The sequence below is a fragment of the Festucalex cinctus genome, chromosome 11 (genome assembly GCF_051991245.1).
Source record: "Festucalex cinctus isolate MCC-2025b chromosome 11, RoL_Fcin_1.0, whole genome shotgun sequence".
NCBI classification, from domain to species: Eukaryota; Metazoa; Chordata; class Actinopteri; order Syngnathiformes; family Syngnathidae; genus Festucalex; species Festucalex cinctus.
Window position 1 is genome coordinate 14,261,648 of NC_135421.1, and position 11,067 is coordinate 14,272,714.

General features: G+C 50.7%; 2 protein-coding genes across 2 annotated transcripts in view; one reads left to right on the top strand and one right to left on the bottom strand.

The window, feature by feature from the left end:
• The window catches only part of lacc1 (laccase (multicopper oxidoreductase) domain containing 1), a 3,987-nt gene extending 1,553 nt beyond the window's left edge, over positions 1 to 2,434 (top strand). The window contains exons 2-5 of the mRNA XM_077537660.1: positions 408 to 586; positions 652 to 817; positions 1,486 to 1,702; positions 1,969 to 2,434. Coding sequence (XP_077393786.1) covers positions 408 to 586; positions 652 to 817; positions 1,486 to 1,702; positions 1,969 to 2,170 — 764 coding nt within the window. The 3' untranslated portion in view covers positions 2,171 to 2,434. The remainder of the gene's footprint in view (positions 1 to 407; positions 587 to 651; positions 818 to 1,485; positions 1,703 to 1,968) is intronic.
• On the bottom strand, positions 1,848 to 10,771 carry LOC144030983 (TGF-beta receptor type-2-like). The gene is given in 9 exon segments (XM_077537652.1): positions 1,848 to 2,999; positions 3,732 to 3,859; positions 3,934 to 4,075; positions 4,329 to 4,466; positions 5,332 to 5,487; positions 5,589 to 6,022; positions 6,214 to 6,428; positions 6,560 to 6,719; positions 10,559 to 10,771. Coding segments are annotated over 9 exon segments (1,572 nt in total). The 5' UTR covers positions 10,608 to 10,771; the 3' UTR covers positions 1,848 to 2,849.
• Positions 10,772 to 11,067: the final 296 nt, after the last annotated feature.

Genomic DNA, 11,067 nt, shown 5'->3' on the forward strand with positions numbered 1-11,067 from the left:
ACCTTTTGGCGTCTGCTTCAGCATTTTCAGCCAATTGCTTGATAACGGCAAGCCTCACAAAAATATCGAGAAGGAGCGTGTGTTTGTGTAGTCAGTCTGCCGTGTTGTTGTGGATCTGACGGAAGCGTGTGCGTGCGTGCGTGCGTGTTGTCCAAACAAGGACTTGATCTTGAGCAGCTTTGTGGAGTCCAGCAGGTCCACAAAGTGCAAACCTGATGGCTTCTTCTACTCAGCTGGTTTACCTACCAGTTGAGTAGAAGAACCTTCATGTGGCTCAAGACAACCTGCATGTGGCACGGTCTGGACCTGGTCTGGATTCCGCAACGCAGGTCTTGACACGTATCGGGAACAAGACAGGATAAAAGGACTTGACAGTTGTTGACTTCCTATCTTTGTGTGTGCGTCAGACTGCTTCGGCCACGGCTTCAGTACGCGTGGCGGCGGCGTGTCGCGCGTGCCCACCTTGTCCTCGTTGAACCTGTTCAGCAGCCCCAGGCGGCAGGACTCGGCGGCCCTGGTCCAAGAGAACCGGCGCCGTCTGGCCCTTCACGCCGGATTCTCCCCGCGCCCGCTTCACTTGCTCAAGGTGAGTCGTCTTCGTTGGCGCCTTGCGGCTCTTGTGACGACGTCGAGCCGACTGTCGCGGCGCAGGTGGAGCACGGCAGCGGCGTGTGGCTGTTGGGGACGAAAGAGCCCGAGCGCTACGATGCGGCCGTGACGGACCGGCCGGGACGGGTCCTGGCCGCGCCGGGCGCCGACTGCGTCCCCATCCTCTTCGCCGATCCCGTGGCCAGAGCGGTGGGCGTGGCGCATGCAGGTAGGCCAGGCCACACGCGTCCGAAGGGTCTTGGGAGGCAACATGCACGCCGGTCGCGAAATGATTTGTCTTTTGCAACAAAAGAAAACTGGTGCTGGTGCAGTCCGATCAAGTCTTGTCGCAGCAACCGATGACAGACGCTGGCTCGCAACCACGATGCTCCTCTGGTTTTGCATGCCTCTCTCAGCCAACACAGCTGAGGATGGTCATCGGGCTGATTTGCTGCTGGTTTGAAACACCCGTGTTGGCTGAGGGAGACATGGAAAACAGGCTGGTTCGGGGTGCTCGAGGATCAGGTTTGAAAACACTATTGGAAGACAGACGGTGGTTCTCAACCCGTCTACCTCTGGGACGCCCGTTTTCCAGCCAACTAATCAGCCTGATGACCATCCTCAGCTGTGTTGTCTGAGGGAGGGAGACCGGATAGGGGTACTCCAGGACCGGGCTTGAGAACCTCCGTTGTAAAACAAGTAGGCTAGTCCACTTGCAATCCTGAGGAAGAAACGAGCTGGAAAAGATTGACAAGCGGCGTCCGTCCAATGTTAGCCTGCATGCTAGCAAACATGCTAATCAACATTCTGGATGTTATTTGGATATGATGACAAAGTTAGCATGTTGCTAAAACTGGTTGAGTGCAAGGACGCTAAGCTAAGCGTCCACCCTTTTAGGCTGGAGAGGAACGCTGCTGGGCGTGGCCACGGCCACAGTGTCGGCCATGACGACGGCGCTGGGCTGCGTGCGCACTAACATCCTGGTTGTGCTGGGCCCCTCGGTGGGCCCGTGCTGCTTCACGCTGGAGCCAGAGCAGGCCGCCCGCTTCCGGCCCGAGTGCGTCCGCCGGACGCCCGCATGCCCGCCCAACGTCGACTTGCGACTGGCCAACAGGTGAGGACCTTGCTCCTCCTCTTCCTGCTCTTGGTGTTTATTCCTCTTGCTGGCGCTGATCCTCATCCTGCCCTTCTGCTGCTCCCTCACCCTCTTCCTGACCCTCTTCCCACTTTCCGTCCCTCGTCCCGATGCTCCTCCTGCACTCGTGCGTCCAAAGGCGAGGGAGGATGGGGATTGTTGGAGCCCCCAATCCCCCAATCCTCGCCGTCTTCGTCCCTCTCAGTGACCAGTGTCCCGTGTGTGTGCGTGCGTGCATTTGTCAGGCTGCAGCTGCAGGAGGCGGGCATCCCGCCGCATCACATCCAGGATGACGTCGGCGTGGCGCCATGCACATCATGCCACCCGCGAGACTTCTTCTCCCACCTGCGGGACGGGCCCCACTTTGGCACCCAGGTGGGCTTCGTGTGGATCAAGGAGGAGGCGGGAGCGCCGGCCGCCGCCTCGGAACCCCGCCCCCAACGTTAGACTGAAAAGAGACCATCTTCAATCATTTCTTTCAACAATTTCATTCTTCTTCACGTTTCATTCAAAAAAACTTTTTTGCCATCATGTCACATGCATTCCTTTGGCTACTATCATGCACATGATTATTATTATTATTATTATTATTTGAATCATCTCGATTTTTTTTTAATCACATCCTCAATTGTTTTCAAACGTGAAATTTTCCTCTCGTTTTGTTTTTTAATGTCATTGTTGATTTTATTATATCAATTTTGGTATGAAAAAGTGTTTCTTGTGTGTTATTATTATTATTTTTTTTGCTTTGAATACTGACATGATCATTTTTCATCAGGTCTATGTTGATTTGACATCTTTACTTTGAAATGAGTTTTTTTTTTTCATAATGTTGATTTCACTTCATCTTTTTTGTTTATTTTCAAGGTCTCTATTTATTTCTGATTTTATTTTGTTGTACTTGAAAGAAGGAAAGGTGTTTCCATTTTGACGGCGCTTTTGACTTTGGTGCGCACGCGCGTGCCGACTTGCCGCTCACGTGACAGCACCTGGTCAAAAGGTATCGAGAGAGCCGTGGTGCGCGCCGGCGCGATGACGTCATCGCCGTTGATGATGGCGTTGCCACGGAGACTAGCCCCTCCTCCCACCGAGTGCAAAAGTACGGCTGCTGGAGTAGCGACGTCCTTCAACACGGCGGGTCTTCCTCTTCCTCTTCCGGTTTCTGTTCCCGCCTGGCGAGGGCGCACATTCGCTCCAGCACACAGTGCGCGGTCAGACGTGCCTCGGGGTCGTGGTCCCAACACTCGGACACCGTCTGCCAGTAGACGCGCATCCCCTACACGACAGTCGTGTTACGTTAGCACCACACTTATTATACTTTGGGAAGTTTGCTGTTTACTTTATTTGGAGTTTTGTTTTTTTTAAATTGAGTTTTAATCCGTTTTCAGGGTACATCAGTTAGTTTTTATTCATTTGAGTTATTTAATAAATGCTTAGTTTTAGTTAGTTTCAGTATTAGTTTTAGTTTTTTCAATTCCTCACAAGGGTCGCGGGGGCTGCTGGCGCCTATCTCAGCTGGCTCTGGGCAGTAGGCGGGGGACACCCTGGACTGGTTGCCAACCAATCGCAGGGGCTCAATATTTAAAAAAAAAAAAAAAAAAAAAACAGCATGGGAGCGACATCATCTTTTGGTGCTTTTCTATTGGCTGCTGCTGGATGATGATGTCATGTCTGTGACACACTTGCAAACGTCGTTTTTCCGGTTCCTATCAAAATGAATTGACTTGAAATCACATTAAAAATCATCCCCAAAGGCTCATGCATTCAATTGATGAACAAAGACTAAAACCAAATACATTTTTACTATCATGATTATAGTTAGTTTTAGTTCATTTTTTAAACATCAAATATAGTTACAGTTAGATTTTGTGTTTAAAAAAGCCTTTTTGTTTTTATTTTATTTTGTTAATGAAATTGTTTTTTAAATTTTTTTCGTTAGTTTTAGTTTAGTCATTGAAATAACCTCGGTTAGCATGTTAGCATGGATCGCCACCACCGCCGTGCTTACCTGATGGCGCGTCCAATTGGGTGGGATGTCGGGACGGCGGTGCCCCCCGATGACCAAATGGCGCATAACGTCCACGCGCGGACGCTCGCCGACAGTGCCGCTGAACGGTGGCGAGTAGCTGGCCACCTCTGCGAGCGCAGACAAAAACAAAGATGAATGTCGGGTGGGCGTGTCCTCGGCGAGGTCCTATCGGCGCTTTTACCTCCGATGGCTCGGCATCGCGAGGCCATCTCCCAGAGGACCAGCGCCATGGAGTACACGTCCATCTGCTTGAAGGACTCGCCGTCCTCCAGGTTGACGCGCGACTCCAGCGCCTCGGGCGACATGTAGCGCGCCGTGCCCACCTGACAACACGCGGGACGGAGCGTTAGCATCTTGGGACAGCCTGTCCAACTTCCGTCGGCATGCGCTTGCAAGCGGAAAGGGGATTTTGCAACCCCCCCAAACGGATCCAAATTATTTGATCATGTGACAAGACGAAGGCAAGCAAAACTAGCAGCAGCATGCACAAAACATTTGCTTTTCTGCTGCAATCCAATCAGGAGTTGTAGGTGTCAAAGTGGATCGGCACGGCGCCCACTCGCCGCTAACACTGACCTGTCGTCGCCGGGCCAAGTCTTGGGCGTGGAGACCGTCGTGGAGGCGGATGGCCAGGCCCAAGTCGCACAAGGTGACGTCGCCGTCGTCCTTCAGCAGAACGTTGCGACTCTTCACGTCGCCGTGAGCCACCGCCACCTCAAACGCAAGACACGCCCCTTTCACTGACATGTGCAGCAAGACTGCAACAACATAACTTCAGTAAGGGGGGTAAACAGTTTCAGCCCCTGGATGGCAAACATTTGGACAAAAGATGTGCTCTTGCGCCTTTTTCTAAACCCTTTTCTCATTGGAGGGCGAGTGACACAACAACAAAGCGGCATCACGTGCAAGGAGACATTTTTTGTCCTTTTCACAACAACTGTCATCTGATTGTCAAAACAAGTTTGGTGTGCTCATCGTTCCAAAATTGCTCGATCAGATCCATCAAAGCAAATGTTGACCACTCACTGAATTTGTCTGCGTGGACTTGATTATTTTTCATCACCCACGCATGTCCCGCCCCCAAACACAATGCCGCTTTGTAATTGGTCGGCCTCGCTACAAGATGGATTCTCGGGGCTTGCTCAACTCACAAGAGTTCCTTCTGCTTGCACGCATGGTCAGCAAAAGTGTGCAGTTAGCCCGTGTTGTGCCATCTAGTGGTGACTTGTGAAATTTCAACAGTCTGTGCAAGTTCCCAGTTTGGAATCCCAGTTTTGGAAAAAATGGTCTGTAGGGCCCTCTACAGCAGGACATTCAGCTAACAAAATTGTGTGGCCAGCCCGAGACAACGAAAAAGTCGAGTGTATGGCTGGCACTTGATTGGCCATCAAACCCGTGTCTGACCATCAGCTTTTCCTAACATACAGCAACAAGCGCAGGCAACATCTTGTCGCGCGTCTGTCTTGTCTCCATCAATGGCGTGAGTTTGTGTGTGGCAGCACCTCAACGCGTTTTACGAGCGAAGGACGGAGGCCCACCTATGGTCAACCCGTGTCGGACGCTAACGAACGTGCGTTACCTTGGCCGTGTCACAGTGCAGGTGCGCCAGTCCTCGTGCCAGGCCGGTCGCCATAGTAACCAGCCGCTTCCAGTCCAGCACGTTGGCCCTCAGGAAGTCTTGCAGGTTGCCCAGCCTGTGATAGGCCAGCAGCAGCTAGTAGGCTCCGCCCCTCACCTGTTGAGCGGCAGATGTCCATTAGCGTGTTTGACTAGCATGCTTCTAGGCACATTTGGTCTTATCGTCATGCAACATGTATGTATGTCGTGACAAGTCACCTCCGCTCCCAAGAACTGGATGACGTTGCGGTGGCGCATTCCGCCATCGGCCAAGATGGCGCCCTCGTGCCTCCAAGAGGCCACCAGCGCGGCAGGAAAAACCTTCACCGCCACGACCGAGCCTCCGTCCAGACCCTCGTCCAGGAGCCTGGCCCGCCACACTTGCGCAAAACCTCCGCCGCCCACCGCCACCTCCAGGCGGACGTCCGGCACAGGCGCGCTAGACGGGGCTGCCGTCCTGAGAAGGTCCGCAGTGGTTTCTCCAACCCAATCGGGCCCAGGCAACGCGGTCGGTGGCCCCAAAGTTCCCTTTTTACGAGAGCGGCGTGTGCAAGCCCCGCAGATGGCAGAGACGATGACGAGCACCAGGACGGCCAGGACCAGGCTGACCAGGACCACCACGATCACGTCTTTGTCCCGTGCAGAAGACAAATCTGAAGAGATGAACTACATTCGTGATGTCATCATGACACATCAGCTATGTCCTGCGTTAGTATGTTTATTAGCTAGCGTCTTCTATGTTCATTATCATTTTTGCTAGCATGCTTATTGGTGAGTTTGCTGGCATAGGTGGCTAACATTGGCTAAAGCTAGCATGTTCATGTACACGCGTCGTGTAGCTCACCGTTAGCGTTACGACGGAAGATGAGTTTGTCGTTGCACTCGTGCTGCCCGCGGCAAGCGCACGCCTTCACGCTGCCGTCCGTCGGCGTCGCTCCAGTCATGTGACACTCGTGGGACGTGGAGTTGAGCACAAGCTCCGCCCCCTCTACACCGTCCAATGGCAGCGCGGGATTGTGACACATGGTGCGCACAGACACGCTGGCTTTTGTTTCGCGCCTACACACAAAAGATGCCGCCGCTGCGTTTTTAGCATGCTAACATGCTAATAGCTGGCGATGATGTTTGCGCACGTATCGGGAAAGCAGGGCCACTGGAATGATGTGGCGTGTATTAGCATGTTAGCTCACCAGAGGGCCACGCAGATGTCGTGCGGGGAGGCGCAGAAGGAGGACAAGGAGCAGTTGGAGAAGCAGACGCGGTGGGCGCGGCGGTCCGCGCACATGGGACGGCTGGCGTCGCACCACATGCACACATTGAAGTTAAGATGGCCGCAAAACGCCACCGCCACTAACCGCAAGAGCAACAACGTTAGTCAAGAGCGAAGATTAGCAAGTGAACATCAACACATCCGCTCGACAACAGTGCCAACATCTTGCGGCAGATGCAACTTGACCACTTCTCGTCTCCTGGCGGCGCTCTCGGCCCTGACACACTTTCAAGTTCAATTGTTTCACATCATCTTCTTGTGGATGTTTTTCCTGCTTCTTGCCTTTTGCCCAGCACTCGTGACGATGGGTTGTCTTTGACTGCTCTTGCCAAGTGCCAAGCGGCTCTTGTGACCGGTCAGAAGTGGAATGGTGCAGGACGAGCATGTGAGAAGTTGCCGGCTGTGACGTGCAGGTGACTTCCTCCCCGCCAGTCCGATGGGGACTGATGTCTTTTCTTGACCTTTTTGGGGGTGGTCTGCTGAAGCCGAGCTGAACGTGTTGCCTTTTATTTCTGTCTTCTTCTTTCTGCTCATTGCCGTCATCAATTTGGCAGAGTCGTGTGGCAGGTTACCCGCAAGCCCGATGGGACCTTCAAGAAAAGCAGGACAATTGAAATTCCATGTTGACGGAATTTCTGACAGCCGCCAAGGATGCCAAGCCGGCCTTTTCCCAAAGAGCGCCGTCCTCCGTTCTTGACCGTCTTGCAGGACGCCCGCTCGTGTGCCTTGTGGGCTGGCAGCGACTGACGATGTGACAGGTTTAGTAACCAGCTCAAAGATTTGGCAGCGAATCCAGCAAATGTGGATTTCTGCACAGAAACACAAAGTACTCGTTGACTCACCACCAATCGGCGCTGATGTAAGCAATTATGGAGGCACAACTGGAGAAGATGCGATTGGGTGGAGGGAGTGGATTGGTCGACAGGTGGAAACGAGTGGAAACACAAACGATAGATGCGGGAAGGAAACCGTGAACACAAGCAAAAGCAAACGGCAGACAACGATGACGGATTTGGAAGCCAAAACCCGATTAGAGACTTGAGCTGGACTATTGCGCGGCTGCAACCTTTCCACGGACTCGGGCTCCTCTAGGGCCCGTGTCCTTCACGTGATTGATGTTTCCCTCCTCCAATACAGCTGATTCAAATGGTCAGGATGGTGATGAGGCTTCTGCGGTGCCTCATTTGATTCAGATGCGTTGAAGAGGGAATCATGGAAAGCATCCAGCACGGGCAGTGCCCTGCCGACTGGATTTGGAGCCCTTTGGTCACAGGTTTGACTTTTGTGCAGTCAAACGCAGCAGCCATATGACATATTGCAACACCTCGTTTCGCTTCGGTGGTGTTCCTGCACGGATGTAGTGAAGAGCGGCAAAGAACAAGCAAGCGTTTTGGATCCAGCTCAACTTGTTGGGCTGAGCCATCTTTCGGACAAGACTTTCTGTTGTCTTCTGCCCGTCGATGAAAAGCAATTGACAAGTGCACGGATGACGGATTAATTTTTGAGTCACTTAGTTACTTTGACAATAAAGTAATCAGTAAAGTAACTACATTACCTTTTTTTAGGAGTAATCAGTAATCACATTACTTTTTCAAGTAATCTGTGACAACACTGAACGAGGCACACCTGGAGGAGACGCGAGTGGGTGGACTGGAAGAGTCTCCTCGCTGCCCGACATCCGTCCCACTTTGCTCCACTTTTGGCCTTTGGCCCAGCGGGATCATCTTTAGTCCCAAGACATTTGACTGGTGTCATTGAAATGTCCATTTTCTTGCGGGTTGAATTCATGTTTGTGCATCACGCTCAGGTCGGTCGTTTTTTTTTTTTTTAACTCCATCTTGTGAACACGTTTGTTTCTTCTTCAAGGTTCCATTTCTTTCTTGATTGGTGGGTGTCCTTTTTAAATGTTTTCCCCTTGTGGTCTGTTGCGAGTTGTTTGTTGTCGTGCGTCTGCTGCAACTTGACTCGTCTTTGATGCGCGTCAGCTTTCATCGGCTTTTCTTTCTTTTGTCAGACATTTCAAGAGCGCTTGTTTGTTTTGATGACTGCTCGTTATTGGGATTGAACGGCAGTTTTTGTGCCTTCAAATTTGTTTTTGTGGAGAAGCTGGCCCATGTGGACTCTCTTCTGGGCTCACAAGCATCCTGGAACTTCTTCTTCAGCACATTGATGTGTCCCACTTTGTCCTTCTTCTACTTGTGCGCACACTCACACACAGGCCTGTCTTGTCTGTTGGTCAGAGGGGAGCGACTGGCACTGAATTGCACAAAAACGTGTGTGTTCATGATGTGAATGTCATGTTTTGCTGGGGTGAGTGGATGAGGGTGGACCCAAGGACAAGTGGACACAGACGTGAAACAGGATTTAAGAACCAAAGGGGACACTTTATTGAAACGAGTTAGGATAGGTGAGGGGACGAGGACATGACATGGAGTGACTGTACTGGGCAAGAGGACTTGGACAGGACATGGCATGACTGGACTAGGCAAGAGGACGAAGACAGGACACACTTGGCTTGACGTGGACAGACTTGGCATGATGTGGACTGCCTTGGCTGCACCGACTTGGGCAGACGTGGACAGCCTTGACAGGACAGACTTGGAAGGATGTGGACAGACTTAGCAGAACGAGGGAGAGACACTTGGCTTGGAAACGTGGGGAAGACTAATGCTGCATTCGAGGATCGTCTGAAGTCGGACTTTTCCAAGCTCAAGGGGGCGTTCCCGTACACACTTCCTGGTTTGAACTCGGAAATTCCACTTGCGAAGTTGGAAGGGAAAAAAAAAAAAAAAAAAAAAAAAAAAAGGACCCTGACTTCACCGGCGGACTACAATGTGACATCACTCTGAATGGCAAAACACAATTTACTCGAGTATAAAACTAGATTGCTTTTTCATTAATAAATATTAACCATAACCATAACTTAATGTAATGCAACGTATGTGACAGTATTGCCACTATATCCCTGCATTAAATTATACGGTAAACTGTATGGAATGCTTATGAAATAAGATTAAAACAATAACTGAAGCAAAATTGCAAAAAAAAGTAGTTTTCTGGAGGTCAAATTGAGTTTTGAGGACCAAAATAAAAATTTTCTCCCTATCCGCCATTTTGGTCGTTTACTTTCACCTCGAACACTTTGAGGTCGGAACTGGGAAGTTTCAACTTGAATATTTCCGACTTCCGACCATCCTCGAATGCAGCATGAGACGAGGGAAACTTGACAGGAACTGAAAAAACTAAACACTGGGTTAACTAGACTGAGCTGAGGGATAACTTAACACACAACTTGGCATAGTTGAAAACAACTGCCAGCCTCTTAACCACAACTTCAGCATGGTCCCCTGACATAGACAATGATCCCACACACACACAAGACAAAGCCCACAGCCTAAATACACCAACACTAATGAGAAACACAATAGGGAGAGGGCCCTGATTGATCAACTCACACTGGGAAAGGGAATGACACACAGGTGGACCTAATCAGACATAACAAGACAGGGGAAACACAGGAACACAAGACAAATACACACTCACCAAAATAAAAAACCCAACTCAAACAAAACTGAAACATATCAGTGAAACGTTGTTTTTTTTGTCCTATCCAGTTGCCAGCGTTTGCATGTGTGACATGAAACGAGGCGAGCTCTCATCTCCACTTTTGTACATTCGCCGTGCACCAGAGCGCTCGTGTCCTCACAGAGCCGAGGACGTCGGCGGCTCGGTCGTCGTGTCGCGCATCGGATGAACGGATGCGCTACGCGTTTACTGGCAAGCCAGCAATGAAGGCAGACGCAAAGTCCACAAACGTTGACTGACGCCACTTTTATCCCGAGGGTAAAAAAAGTTGAGAAGGCGCGTCAGAACAACACAGCAACAACAAGAACAAAAATAGATAAGACACACAACTCACAGATGATGATGATGATGATGATGATTATGATGGTTTTCTTTCTCCACATGATGAAGAGGATTCAAGTGAAGATGTACAAATAACGCCGCCGTGTGTGTCCAGCTGTTTTTCATCCAGATGTGAGCAAGCCCCGCCCACACGGCCAGCCATTGGTTTGGCGATGTGACGAGCGCCACCCTAGTGGCTCAGTGACATCGACACAAGTCTGCAAGAGAGCTCATCACTAACATGAGCAGTTGGAAAAGTAAAAGCAACAAAACAACTTCACATTTCTGTCCTGTTGTTCTGTATAGAAATCATATATTACCGTTTTTTTTTTCATGGACATTGCTATGCTTCGAAAGACTTCCAAACTTTTTGTGGGGCCAGGTTGGGCGTGAGATGACTTTCATTTGTGCTACTTTGCTTCTCTCTGCTGGCCATTTAGCGTCATTGTTTTGTTTTGTTTTTTCCTTGCTGGAGAACTTGTCACGACGCCTCCAGCTCATCATTTGCTCTCGCTCGTTAAC